This window comes from Melozone crissalis, unplaced genomic scaffold (assembly GCF_028551555.1).
Source record: "Melozone crissalis strain CALT ecotype California unplaced genomic scaffold, PUWL_Pcris_2 ptg000132l_1, whole genome shotgun sequence".
In the NCBI taxonomy this organism is placed as follows: Eukaryota; Metazoa; Chordata; class Aves; order Passeriformes; family Passerellidae; genus Melozone; species Melozone crissalis.
The window spans coordinates 1840285-1853999 of record NW_026535905.1 but is presented as its reverse complement, the minus strand read 5'-3'; the positions used below and the strand labels follow the sequence as shown (position 1 = coordinate 1853999).

The 13715-nt window shown below is 45.0% G+C and overlaps 1 protein-coding gene across 1 annotated transcript in view; it reads left to right on the top strand.

Annotated features, from left to right (window-relative positions):
• Nucleotides 1-13715, top strand: part of REEP1 (receptor accessory protein 1) — a 67275-nt gene that overhangs the window by 46858 nt on the left and 6702 nt on the right. Inside the window, exons 7-8 of the mRNA XM_054293216.1 lie at nucleotides 3196-3364; nucleotides 9524-9563. Of these exons, the coding sequence (XP_054149191.1) occupies nucleotides 3196-3364; nucleotides 9524-9563 (209 nt within the window). The remainder of the gene's footprint in view (nucleotides 1-3195; nucleotides 3365-9523; nucleotides 9564-13715) is intronic.

Below are 13715 nucleotides of genomic sequence, written 5' to 3'. Positions count from 1 at the left end.
ATATTTGGAAAAATTGCTTCATAGAATGGTAGGAACAGTAACAGTAATATTTTGCTATTACCTGTTTTATAAACCATCTTTATTTTTGCTGTTAGAAACTCAGGTTAAATTAAATAAAAAATTAAGAAAAGGCAATTTTAGTTCTTTTTTTCTTGGAGAAAGTCAGAGTTGTTTAGTTCAGCTGCTTCAGTCTGTGCTCAAGGCTCTGTATTCCACACTGATATAACAGACCCATAGGTGACAGGCACATTTCAGGTCCCTGTTCCAAAGCTCTCCTGGGCCCTTTGATCGTTCCATGCTGCTCTATCACAAGGTGCACTGCAAGAATATTAACACATCTCAATTTTCAATGTGTTTGTGCCATCTCCCCTGCCAGCTTGGTCTGACACACAGATCTCATCTCTAACCTGCCTCATGTCCACACACATGAATTGCTGGCTGGAATGGGATGGAATTTGGGTTAGCTGGCTGAGCAGAGCAGCGGGGGGAGCTGAACAGCCTGAGCCCTGCTGACACTCGAGCTGGGTGAGAGGGAGGAACACAGCACTCAAATTACTGACCCTCTGTTGCTAACCCTCTGGCTTTGCTGTCATTCTGCAACAGCAAAATGTTATTTAATGGTCAGCTTGCTCTCACTGGAGATCTGCCTGCTGTAATCAGGCTGCAGGGCAGGATATCTTGTGCTGGCTCTGAATCAGTCACTGAGAATTTGGTGTCAGTGCAGGTTCCAAAACCCCTCCAGAGCTGCACTGAGCTCTGGGCAGCTGAGGTCTCACCCAGCTGAGCAGCCATGCAAGGCAGCTCCAGTCACCAGCCCAGAAACATTTGCAGAGTAAATGTAGCTTAAAAAAAAGAGGATTAACTGGAGATGCCTCTTGGAGTGAGAACATACCCCAAGAGTGGCTCAGCCACTGGCGGGAGTAGCCAAAATTCAGGCACCAACTCTTGGGCCAGGCTGGAGAATGAGAGGGCAGAGGTGGGAGTTTAGCAAAATATAAATTCTAAGGACTCCACTGCCATCAGCAACATGATATGTCTTGGTATTTAAGCAAAGAAGCCCCATCAGTTTAATTTAAAATGCTTTCAAAAGCAGAATAGGCTGGTGGGAAAGAGCAAAGTAAGTCTGCTGCTTCTCTCTAACAGTCTGCAGGAAAGCTAAATGTGGAGTTGAGAAGGAAGTTTGAACTCATTTTTCTTGTACAAAAAGCTTCAGACTGAAAGGCTGGAGATTAGTGATCTGTCACTTTTGTTGGATGTAAAAGTGCAGACTGTCACAGTGACTGCAGGTATCAGCACCTGATGCCCTCTACTTACACACCCTAAAAGTAAAGTGCTGAGGAATTTGCATGAGGTAGAGGCACGATTTTCCTCTACTGTGCATGCAGAATTTCTGAAGTGGTGTTGATAAATCAGCAGGTGAATTATTGCTTTGCCTTCCCTGTGGGTCAATGCTTAGGGGACAGGCAGCGCTGCCCAAGAGCTTTAGCAGGAACGTGTCCAGTCCTGCTTTGGTTGTGGATGGTCAGGATGAGTCCTGAGCCTTTCTCTGTGCCAGAGCAGCTCCGGGGTGAGCTCCCCATGGCCCTGCCTGCACCCAGGTCAGGATGGCAGAGCTGCAGCCCAGAGGGAGCCGTGCTGGGCTCTGTCCTGGGCAGGGGTCAGGCTGTGCTGCTTGGACAAACACAAGTCTAGGTTAAAGCGGTGGGTCAATTGATACAGGCTGCCTTATCCTTTTGTTAAACAGGACAGTATTTACTGTCTCTTATTTGCCTTCTTTCTGATTTCATCTCAGTCAATCAATCAGTTGAATGTTTCCTAATTTACAGTTGCAGAAATAATGTTGGAATCAGGCTCTCTGTGTTTACTTGAGTACTTTTCAGGACTATGTGCCATTTCAGATCCTCCCCCCTCAGTAAAATATTAAAGCATACATGTAATTTTTATCAGTTATACAATTTATACTCTGAATGTCATTTAACGTAGCTCAAAAATTCTATGATTCTGTATGGATTGAATTTTCTGGTGTTCCTTCTTTATGGCTGTAGTATAAGGGTTACAGAATACTTACAGTCAACTTGCAGTTTTAATGGAAAGTGTCACCTAACCAGCCCCATCCTTTACAGTTACATTCCTTTCACCAAGGAATATATTTGTTGTCACATTGAGAATTAAGGTAAAAAGAAAGGAAATATTGCATGACTTCATTTCTTCATTAAGCTGCAAGAAAAAAGCATTGTTATTTTTCTTGGGATTTAACAATATTTTTAAATTACTTTAAAATTTCAAATTTTCTGTGTTCTGGAAATTTTGTGTGTTGCTGAGAGTGGTGGGGTGAATACCATTATAGATGGTTAACTTTAAAAGGGAGTTATTTTGATGCAGGCCATTTAGTTGTGATTCTGGAGCCAAGCATCTGTTTGACTCATTCCTGACTCATTGAAGGAAAGTACCTACTGGAAATATAAAGCAACACCCTGCTCCTTTACACATGGCTGTCACTGTCACATTTTCTGAAAAATCCCTTCGCCATGATTTCTCCTGGGAAGCTGAGAAGCCTCAGAGAAAAATCAAAACAATAACTATCTGATTGCTTCTCCTGTTTTGCTGCTTTGGAATGTGTTTGGAGATTGTTTATCCAACTGGTCATTGTTTGATTGGTTTCATGTTAATTGTTTTAACTTAATGGCCAGTCACGGTCAGGCTGTGTCAGGACTCTGGAAGGAGTCACAAGTTTTTCATTATCATTCTTGTTAAGACTTCTGTGTCTGTATCCTTTCTCTATTCTTTAGTATAGTCTTAGTATAGCACTCTATAATAAAATATGATAGAATAGAATAGAATAGAATAGAATAGAATAGAATAGAATAGAATAGAATAGAATAGAATAATCAGCCTTCTAAGAACATGGAGTCAGATTCACTCATCTCTCCCCTGCAAATTGAACACATGGCCAAGGCTGCTCTGTGCTCCCATCACTGCAATGAAGAATCAGAGATGTTTGCCACAGAACATTCCAAAAGGAAGAGCCAAGAGAGGGAATGATGCTTTCAGCAACACATTTTGGTCATCTCTAGTTTATCGGACCACACCATTTTTCTCTCTTCCTATTGTCCTGATGGATTGCAATGAGCAAGAGCGAAAAAGTCTCAAAATGTTGGGTCTGACTTTGTGTTGTTGACCTGCCTGTTTCCCCAGGGACAGGGAGCCCTGTCTGAGAGGCTGCGGAGCTTCAGCATGCAGGACCTGTCGAGCATCCGCGGGGACAGCGGCAGCGCCGTCCCTGCCTCGGTCACTGTGCGGACAGGCAGCAAGCAGAGCCACCCCAAACCAGCCAGGAGCGCATCAGAGGGCACTGGCAGCTCAGGTGAGTGCCAGGGTTATTTTCAGTGCTGGAATATCAGGCTGCTCGGTGAAGTCATGCCCATGGCAGGGACAGAGGGAAGCGCACACTGCAGGCAGCGCATACCAGAGTTCCCGGGACACAGACATGCTCTGGGCTCTCTTGGCACTCAGGAGGAAAAAACAGGATCATCATTTGATGGTTACTATTCCTGGCTGGTGCTGAGGATGAGACTTGAGTGTGCAGAGAAGCCAGACTCGGTCTTTGCAACCTGAGCTGGAAAGTTGGGCTGGGGGCTGCTGAAAAAACTGTGTCTGGTTTGTTTTCTAATTCTGGAAGAACAAAGGGAAGAAATACCATGCTGTAAATAAGATCCATTCCTGAGGATTCAGTTTAAAAAGATATTTTAAGGACAATAGTTTGTTTTCTAATTCTGAAAAAACGGGAAGAAATATGCTGTAAATAAGATCCATTCTTGAGGATTCCGTTTAAAAAATTATCTCAAGCTCAAAGAAATCTTTTTGAGTCCAAATCCAAAGCATTTAATTGGAGGTAGCTTTGCAGATTAGATCTCAAAAAGCGAGACATGGAGGGTTTTCCCAGGGAGGTGGCTCCAGATGGTTCCTGGGGCTCCCACACACCACCCAGGATCACTCAGCTCCAGGGCTGTGGTGAGAGGCCATGGAAAGTTGCAGGAGTGTTGCACGTGGTAGTTGTGAAACATTTGCTGGCAAGTCAGAAATTCAGCAGTCTCAGCTTGTGTGTGCTGGGGTCTGTGCAAACACTTGCACTGTTTCAAGCCTGGGTAGCTGCTGCCCCTTGTAATTTGCTTTAGTTTTGGAATGGTATTAGAAATGTCTTGTCTGATCCTTCCTAAAAAGCATCCTTCAAGCCTCTTACAAATTTTGTGAATCAGACTTCTCCTCTTTTTTTTTAATGTTATCTGTTGAATAGATTTTCTTTATGGGTAAACTGAAACATTGGTGCGCAGTGGTTTTGTTCTCATCTTTCTATAAGGCCTTGTGTACACTTCTCTTGACATAATCAGTCTGAAAATAAAGTGTTCACACACAGAATATAAAAGTCTTTAAAAAGTCACATATGTAGACAAAAATAAATAATGACACAAATAAACCATAATTTAGTTATCTTGGTTCCCCATTGAGTAGAGCAGCCTTTGTAGTTTTACTCTTGAGACAGTGAAGTCAGCTCACTGGGCCACAAACCCCTGTCTCAAGACACAAGAGTTTTTTATTTTGGTCTGGTTTTTTGTCCATAGTGCGCAAGGATCTCTCAGAATGAATCTCTGAAACATTGTTCATAAATGTTTTGAACTCAGACTAAGAGTTTATCACAAATTTTGGATATTGAAAGTAATATCCAAGTAATATGCAAGTAGTATGGAAGTGATATACAAGTAATTTGAGATTTTGAGCTTAATTTTTTTTTTAAATGGAAACTGCACAAATTTGCAAAATCTTCCAAGACCTCTATCTGTCCCATCTCACTTGGTGATTTCATTGAGGTGCCTCATTCTCCACCTGCAGGGAATACAAACAGCCTCCCCTTGCAGGTGGTGGGAGACTCCAGCTGCAAGCTTTGCTCTCACTTTTGATCACAGGAAGGGAAAGATCCAGCTCTGGTCTCTGCAGTCCTTGGGCTGTTTTATGTGGGCACCATTCTGTGTGCAGCCAGAATGTCTGGAGGGGAGAGCTGATCAGAGCCAGCTGTCCTGTGTGTGTGTGTGAGGCTGTGATGTGCCAACCACACTGTGCCACGTCCTCAGGGCCATGTTCTGCTGAGATGACACTGCTCTGGGCAGTTCCATCACCCCACCTTTCATATTTGGTTAGTTGGAGAGCTGGACATCAGCAAGGGACAGACAGAATTTGCCCCTGCCCATTATTGTGCTTTATATACATGGAATGTGTGCGTGTGGGAGAATGGGCATGAGCAGCCACTGCAGAGCAGCAGGCACACAGCCCTGTCTCCTGTCTCAAAGCCCTCAGGTGGCATCAATGTCCCTGCCAGATGTCCCCAGTGCCTCACAGAAACACTGAACTCCTCTGGTGTTTTACCTGCTTTAGAAATAGCAGGACATAGTCAAAGTGACATCAGATGGAGTCATCAAAAATGACCCAGACAGTGTTTGGCATGAGGGTGTTCATTTTAAACAGACAATTTTTCTTGTGAATTACAGAACCTGCTTTGTACTTCTATTTTCCTGATGCTCTATCACCTCTTACATCAGCAGCCTCTCACCCAAAGAAGACTTTAAGTAGATATTTTTGTTTTGATTTTTTTCTGCTTTTTGGAGGTATTTCCCTCTCTTTTTTCCTTCCACCCTAGTCCCACTGCAAATCCACAAATTATATTAGCAACATTAAGAAAAGAACCAACAACAAAGGAAACATCTTACCCTTTTCTTCTGTAAATGCTTCATTTCTGGTGTTCTAAGAGAAGCCTTAAAATAGGAGGATAATGATTCCCAAAACAAACCCTAAAGTTTTATATAATTCAAAGCAGGCTTATGTTGATTGTCCTTGACTGCTGCCAGCTAGAATTGTGCCTGCTCCTTGATCTCTTGTGACCACACTAGTTAAGGGGATTAACTGAGGGCTGGACTTTAGGGTTATGCTCACAGAGAAAAACACAGAGCCAGGTTCTCACCTGGTGTGGTTTCTCTGACTGACAGCACAGCAGAGCTCAGTTTCTGAGGGGTAACAGCCTTGCTATTATAGAATTTTAGATTAAGCCCTCAGGAAAGAAACACACACCCAAAGCACCATCCCTTTTTGATGAGAGCTCTGAAGCTCACGTGGTTACAATTAAGGTATAGCTAGAACAGTGATGTCTGAACCCAAAAATGCATGTTAATTCAATTAGCCAATGAAAGCTAAGCCCTGCCATCACACAGGGCCTGGCACGGGGTGCTGAGAGCTGAGAGGGCTCTTTGGGATGAGCTCAGGATGTTTCTGTGGCTCCCATGCCCTGAGCTGGGACACACAGCCAGACCTGGGCTGGAACCTGGTGTTGCTGGGTCCAACCCTCCTGTGTGACTGTTGTGTTTAAGAGCAGATGTGACGTCTGAAATAAAGGGTTTTGGAAAGACAAGGGGATAGGGAGAGGTCTGTTGTCTTTCCTGCACAGAAGAGAGTGCTAAAATTCAGTTTTGCTGGTGTTAAACCCCCCAGCCCCCTGTGAGCACCAGCAGTGGTTCAGGTTCTGGTTTCACAACCCTTGGCCATGATTCCAAGGCCACTGAAGCAGGAGAAAAGGCTCTCCTGACACCAGTGGGCTGTGGCCAAAGCTGGCTGCAGGACCAGGCTGCACAAACACTCAGCCTGTTTTGTTTCCACTGTTGTTATTTTTGCAATTGAATGGAGCTGCTTAGATGGATTTGTGATTCTTTGAATCCTCTCTTGACACAAAGTACTGCGTGAAGAGTTTGCCATTTTGTAACAGCCTCATGCAGATACAGCAAAGGATTTTTTTTTTTCTTTTTTTTTTTGCCTGCTGAGGAGCTTCTTAGGAGGCCAAGAAACAAAATAAGCAGGAGCTGCTTTGAGACAGCTTTACCTTTTTCTGCCTTTGCTGCCTTTCAGTCAATTGTGCAGCTGTGCTGTGAGCATGGTCCTTCTGCAGGAGTGGGACAGCTCTGCACACAGTGGGCTCATCCCAAACAGACCCTGCTCCTCCTCCTCACACCCAGATGGCATGGAGAGGCCCTCTGCTTTTGCCATGATTTGACTGGGGCTGCTGGCCCCACAAACAGCTCCAGGCAAACGTGCCCACCTTCCTTAGATGGGCACCAAGGGCACACAGGGAGCCCCTTCTTCCACACAGCAGGCCCACCCGCTCTGCATCTGACGTTTCACTTCACTCTTGGCTCAGCATTTCTCAGTTTATTGTCCTGGCACCCAGATGATGGACTGTGACATTTTACTCAGTGCCTGCTCCAACCTGTGCCCTTTCACAGGCAGAGCTGCCTCTTTCCTTTGGGAGCTGTAAATGTCATGTGGCTGTGCATTGTTGTGGAAAACTGTACATTCCAGAAGATTATTTCCAAATATTTTTCAAGGGAATCCTGTTGTTCTGGCAAATGTCCAGTAACAATTCACATACAGACTTGTCTGTATTAACAGGAGCTTTTGCACTTGTTAACCTTTTAGCATTACCTTAATTTGTGTTGCATCAGAGGACAGTCAGTGTGCAGAGCTGATGCTGCCTGGGGCAGAGGATCACAAACAATGCAGCCACCCTCTGTATTGCCCAAACCCAGAATTCTTTCTGCTTAAGCTTGTCCCAAGCTAAGATCATTCTTATCTGGAATGATTTCAAAGCAGGAATGGACAGTGTGCTTTCTGATACTCTCCATTCCTCTGAGCAGGGGAGAATCAAAGCTGGTTGTGCTGAAGGACCAAAAGCTTTGCAGTACAGAACAAAGGTGGGGGAACATCAGCAGTCAGGATGTGTTTGGGTATTCAGTCCCCATCAACTAAAAAGATGTGTGAGAACAACCCAGATATATGTTGTCTGAATTCACAGAGAATAAACTGTCATAAAACTGTCATAAAACTGTCATAAAACTGTGATCAGCTTCCCTCTGTGTGAGATCAGAGGCTGAGCCACAGCAGATCTCTTGAGGAAGGCCATAGTTTCACAGCAGCATCCAGCCAATGTGAGGCAGCACTCCCACTGAAAGCTGTAACCCAGCTGCTTGCCTCTGGCCCATCTCTCTTTTCCTTTGGATACATTTAAATCCCATTTTTACAGGCTGACCCCATCAAGGAATTGGTTCAGTTAAATGCTGTTCCTTGCTTCCAGGTTGCTCTTGGTGTGGGTCAGCTCCTCAAGCCAGTGGAGAGCAGCAGCACAGACAGCAGCAATGGGATGAGGAGGTGGAGGCAGAGTGCAAGGGGCACTGAGACATCTGCTCTCAGTGGTGCTGCTTTAAAATGACTGTGAAACTGCAGAAGAACTTCCAGTGTCTCCAGTGCAGGATGATAATAACTAAAAAAAATCACACAGAGCTCAAAGCCTTTTCTTCTTTAATGTGGAGTCATTGATGCCACTGTGAGCATTAAATTGAAAGGCTCAAACTGGAAATTTAGGCTGTTTCCTGGGACATAAACTGTGCTCAAGATGAAGCTGTAACCTTCACACATGTTCATGAACAGTTGTGAATCACCTGCCTTCACTGAGGGGTGCACTGCAATCCCCTTGGCTGCTTTCATTCTCATGGCAATTCCATCAGGATATTAATCCCTGTAGGACTCTCCTGGTTTAGGAAGTTCAGGGATGTGTGGGTAGATTTCTTTAGAGGCTGTGTGAGTGCTTGCAACAACCTTCTTGTAGATTCCAGAATTCTTGTAGACTTCTAGAATTCTACTCTGTAGACTTCTGCAAGAATTCTAGAATCCACAAGAATTCTTGTAGACTTCTAGAATTCTACTCTGTAGATTTCTGCAAGAATTCTAGAATCCACAAGAATTCTTGTAGACTTCTAGAATTCTACTCTGTAGACTTCTACAAGAATTCTAGAATCCACAAGAATTCTTGTAGACTTCTAGAATTCTACTCTGTAGATTTCTGCAAGAATTCTAGAATCCACAAGAATTCTTGTAGACTTCTAGAATTCTACTCTGTAGACTTCTGCAAGAATTCTAGAATCTACAAGAATTCTTGTAGACTTCTAGAATACACTCTGTAGACTTCTGCAAGAATTCTAGAATCTACAAGAAGGCTGCTGCAACCACTCACACAGCCTCTAAAGAAATCTACCCACACATCCCTGAACTTCCTAAACTCTAAACCTGCTGGAAGAGTCCAGGCACACAGCCTTACAAACCCCAGGGTTGCACCCTGTGTTTGTTACCATAGAGCCTTGTGCACTGGGTTGTGCATCCATGCTCCCATGGCTTGTCCACGCTCCCAGGTGCCTCCAGACAGGAGTTCCCTCTGCTCAGTGATGTGAGAACAGCACCAGGGAGCTGAACCCAACCCCATCCTCAGCACCCGCATGGACACAGCCTGGGCTGGGGCACGTTCCTGAGTCTGTGCTCCGTGCTGTCACCTCCCTGTGCCCACCAGGGCCTTGAAGTGCCCTTCAGGGTGGTGCCAGGTGCTTTCTAAGAGTGAGAGGCTTCACAAGGGGTCCCTAACTCTCAGCTCCTCTTGCAGTGTGCACGTGTTGCTCGGTGTGCCGGCTCCTCCGAGGTGAGTGCTGCATCTCCTGGTGTCCACGCGTCCCTGTTGGGCATGGCTGCATCCCCCAGCCTGGCTTGCTCCTGATGCTCTTGTTTCCTAACGCCAGGGAGGCAGAGCCAGGCTGTGAGCGGGTTTGGGAGCTCTGTGTGTGTGTGCTCATGGCAACAATCTCAGTGCTTCTCAGCGTACTGACCTGTGCTACCCACGGATGGGGATTGTTCCTCTGCAGAAAAACTTCATTCCTTTCTCTTCTAGAGGATGGGCCGTGTCCTTGCTGGGCAGTGTCACTCCTCTGCCCCCCAGTGCTGGTGTAAATCCACTGGGAATGCAGCAAGAGCAAAACCTCCCCAGCCCCAGCCCTGTTTTGCTGTGTTCCCTAAGGATTGGCACATCTTTCTCCATTGCTGGAGAGGACATTTGTGTTTAGGGTGAGCAGGGTGTGTAGCAAATCCCAGCAGCAGACCCTGGTAAGACAAAATAGGCTTGAACTGGCTGTCCCTGATTCAGTCTCTGGCAGAAGCACTTTTGAAAAATGTCCCCAGTGTCCCCAGCATTTATTGTGTTTACAAACGTGGAGAGCAGTGAATGGTTTAGCTGCTGGTGGTCTTTTCAGTGCTGTGCCACTTAGCTGGGTTGCTAAGAGCCCAGACATGTCACTTCTGCATTTTTTCCCCAGTGGCAGATGAAAGGAGTGGGAGAACTCCAATTTGGGCATGCCAGAGGATGGGACTGCCAAGCAGCCTGTCTGGGGAGAAAAAAAGAAATGCAGACTGGCAGTGTCTCATGTTGGTGGAAGCAAAAAAAACCTTTGTAGCTCCTTTTCTTCTCATCTCATGTGCTTTTTGTGTATTTTGCACACTAATCAAGCTGGAGACAGCAGCAGAAGGACCAAAGGATCACAGTGCTGCAGCCTGTGCCTTGCCAAGCCCTGTGCAGTGCTGGGGCTCAGAGCCTGATGGTTCCAGCCTGGCACAGCCTCCTTGCACCCTGCCTGGGTGGCAAACCCTCCCTCATATTTGATTTGTTACCCCTCCTTTTCTGGGTGTGTGCCATTGTGCAGGACAAGGAAAGATGTTTAGGTGGTATCTGTTGAAACAACACTTGTATTCACAGGGCATTTTATTAGAACTCTTCTAATTTTAGCCTAAACCTATTTTATGGATTTGACTTCAAAGTGTTATTTATAAAAAGAATCACTGAATCCTTATGGGCTTAAAAGTCATGAGGTAATCTTAGGAAAGTCTTTTAATGATGCTAAAGCAGCAACCAGTCCAATGTGTTTATTAATTGGACCCAAAGTAATTTGGATCTTGTTGAAATTGCATCCCCTGTCTTTCACACTGGCTTGTTTTACTGTTCCTGCCCCCTCTCCAGCAGAATCCACTCCCTCAGACCATGTCAATAGGGATGTGCCAAGGCTCTGTGTCATAGAGGGCTCATTCTGTCTCCACAGGCTGCCCTTTCTCTGCCTCCAAGGCAATAGATGCATTAATGCACTCTCAGACAGTGGCCTGCCATTAAAACGCTCCTTTGTGAGTGCATCTTTGGTAGCTTTGGAGAGCTGACTGCGTCATGAGAACATTTTTCAGTGCCACAAAAAGCTGGGGGAGGAAAGAATCTAATTTTGTTTAGCTAGGGCTAAGTTGCCTTGAGCTCTTGGCACTCATCCTCTCTTGGTGCAAACTTTAGTGCAGCCAATTTCAGAGTCCCATCATTAACAGCTCTATTTCCAAAGAGTTTATCATCTAAATGGGCAGATAGTCAAGTCTTTCCTCAAGCAGGGATATTGAAAGCTGCTTTAGAGCCTTGGTGCAGCCTTTTTCGCCAGGAGCAGTTGCATTAATGCTCTTGCAGGTAAAACTCTATTATTGTAAATAGGTAAAACTCTATTATTTCACTCTTGTGGTGAAACCTGTAGGTAAAACTCTATTATTGTAAATAGGTAAAACTCTATTATTTCACTCTTGTGGTGAAACCTGTAGGTAAAACTCTATTATTTCACTCTCTGACTCACAGAAACCTCCTCAGCTCTTAGGAGAGCACAGGCTGGTGGAGCACAAGTTCAGGCATTCTGCTCCCTAGATGATACCCAGGAGGATGACTCCTTGCAGGTGCCATGGGGTGTGCATTTCTGCAGAGCCTGAGGCACAGCCTGAGCCCCCTGGGCTGGAGCTGTCCCTGTCAATGATGCTGGGCTGGCTGCTGGTGGGTTCCTCTGCTCTGGAGCAGGACTGTCCCTCTCAGCAGTGGTGCTGGGCTGGGCGCTGTCACAGACATATATTTAATGAAAAATCCTTTCCTCAGGATTTTTTCTCCTGAGAAGCTGAGGGGCCTCAGGAGCAAAGTGTAAACAATGGTTATCTGCTGCTGTGTATGCAACAAGTGGATCTTTGATTGGTCTCATGTGGTTGTTTCTAATTAATGGCCAATCACAGTCCAGCTGTCTCAGACTCTCTGGTCGGTCACAAAATTTTGTTATCATTCCATTCTATTCCTTGCTGGCCTTCTGATGAAATCCCTTCTTCTATTCTTTTAGTATAGTTTTAATATATCATTTTCTTTTAATATAATATATATCATAAAATAATAAATCAGCCTTCTGAAACACGGAGTCAAGATTCTCATCTCTCCCCTCGTCCTGGGCCCCCTGTGACCACCACCCCAGGGAGCTGATGGGCTCTGCAGGTCTGTCCCTGTCAGCACTGATGGGATTCTCTGTGCTGAAGCTGTTGGCTGCACAGCAGAGCCCATTTGGATCACTCCCAGTGGCCTCACAGGCTGCACATGGCAAAGCATTGATGCAATTCAGGACCTTCATCCTCCCCTGCTCTGGGCAGCCTCACTGAACCACAAGCCTGTGTGACAGATGTACTCCAGCTCATCTCTTTGACAGCTCCTGGGCCAGCTCCTCTTGCTTTTGTTCCTGGCCAGGCCTTTGCTGGTGGAACTCCCTCCAGGTTTAAACCCAAGTTTCTGATTTCTCTCCTTTGTGTTCTGTGGAAAGTCAGGCTGCAGCATTCAGGGGCAATGGTACAATTATGTAAGAGCTCCTTTTCCCTTTCAGAGAGAACAGAGTGAAAATCTCCAGGGATCTCTGTTTGTCTTTTGGCAGTGCCTGGCAATGCTTAAACGCTGCTCAATATTAAACAATCCTGCTTGGGACCAGCATTTAAAAAGTAACAAAATATGTTTGGTGTTGTTCTCTCAACTAATGTCTCTTAGGTTGCAAAGACCTGGGGCATGGTTGAGAGGGAGAAACCATTTTAATTCTTGCAGAGAATAAATATATCTCTCATGAATGGAAGAACCAGCTGTACATCAGGAGAATTGTTGGGACTGCAAGTATTTGAGGGGGCATTTAATACTGAAATGGTGATCAGGAGCCTTAGGCAGTGTGAGAAATGTGCAGGGACACTTGTGATGAATGGCTCTGTTGGGGTGTGCTCCTCAAGGTGACAGATCACACCCAGCCAGCAGTGCAGCTCCCCAGGACCTCGATGGGACACCCATTAATTGTGCTTTAAATGAATCACCTCGCTGCTCTGTTGGCTGATCCCACCCCTCCTTTGTGGTGTGCTCAGGAGTGCACACGAGTTCTTACAGTGCAAAGTGCTTTAAAAACACTAGTTGACTTTATGTCAAGGGGGCTGATTGTACATCTCTGAACTCATTCAATTAAATGGTGTAGGTGGTTTTATTTTGGTTCTCAGCCAGTTTTGCTTCCAGCTCTTATTCTGAGGAATTTTTTTAACCTTACTGAACTTAAAGAACAAACAGCAATTTTCTGTTGCTCTAGGCATTTTGTTCCTTACAATTTCCCTTTACTAAATACTGAAGCAAATTTTTATAGGGCTGGTTTGCATCACTTTGGGCTGGTATTTCTGAATAGCAATTTGTGATTTTCTTTTTGAAATTTAAAAATAGTTTCAGATGTATTTTGGTTACTTCAGGGAAGAAAAAAACCTCACAGAAAATCAGTAGTTTTGAAGTACACTTGCATTGTACCAGCAGAAAGTGAAAACATTAATTATTGTTTAATAAACTTCAGCTGAATGACAGAGCTGATAAAAGCAAAGATGAATATTTCTGTGTTCTGAAACAATGTTCCTTCCCCCTCTGCACCCAAATGTTTTCTCCTAACAGTTTATTCTTTCTTTTTCTCTAT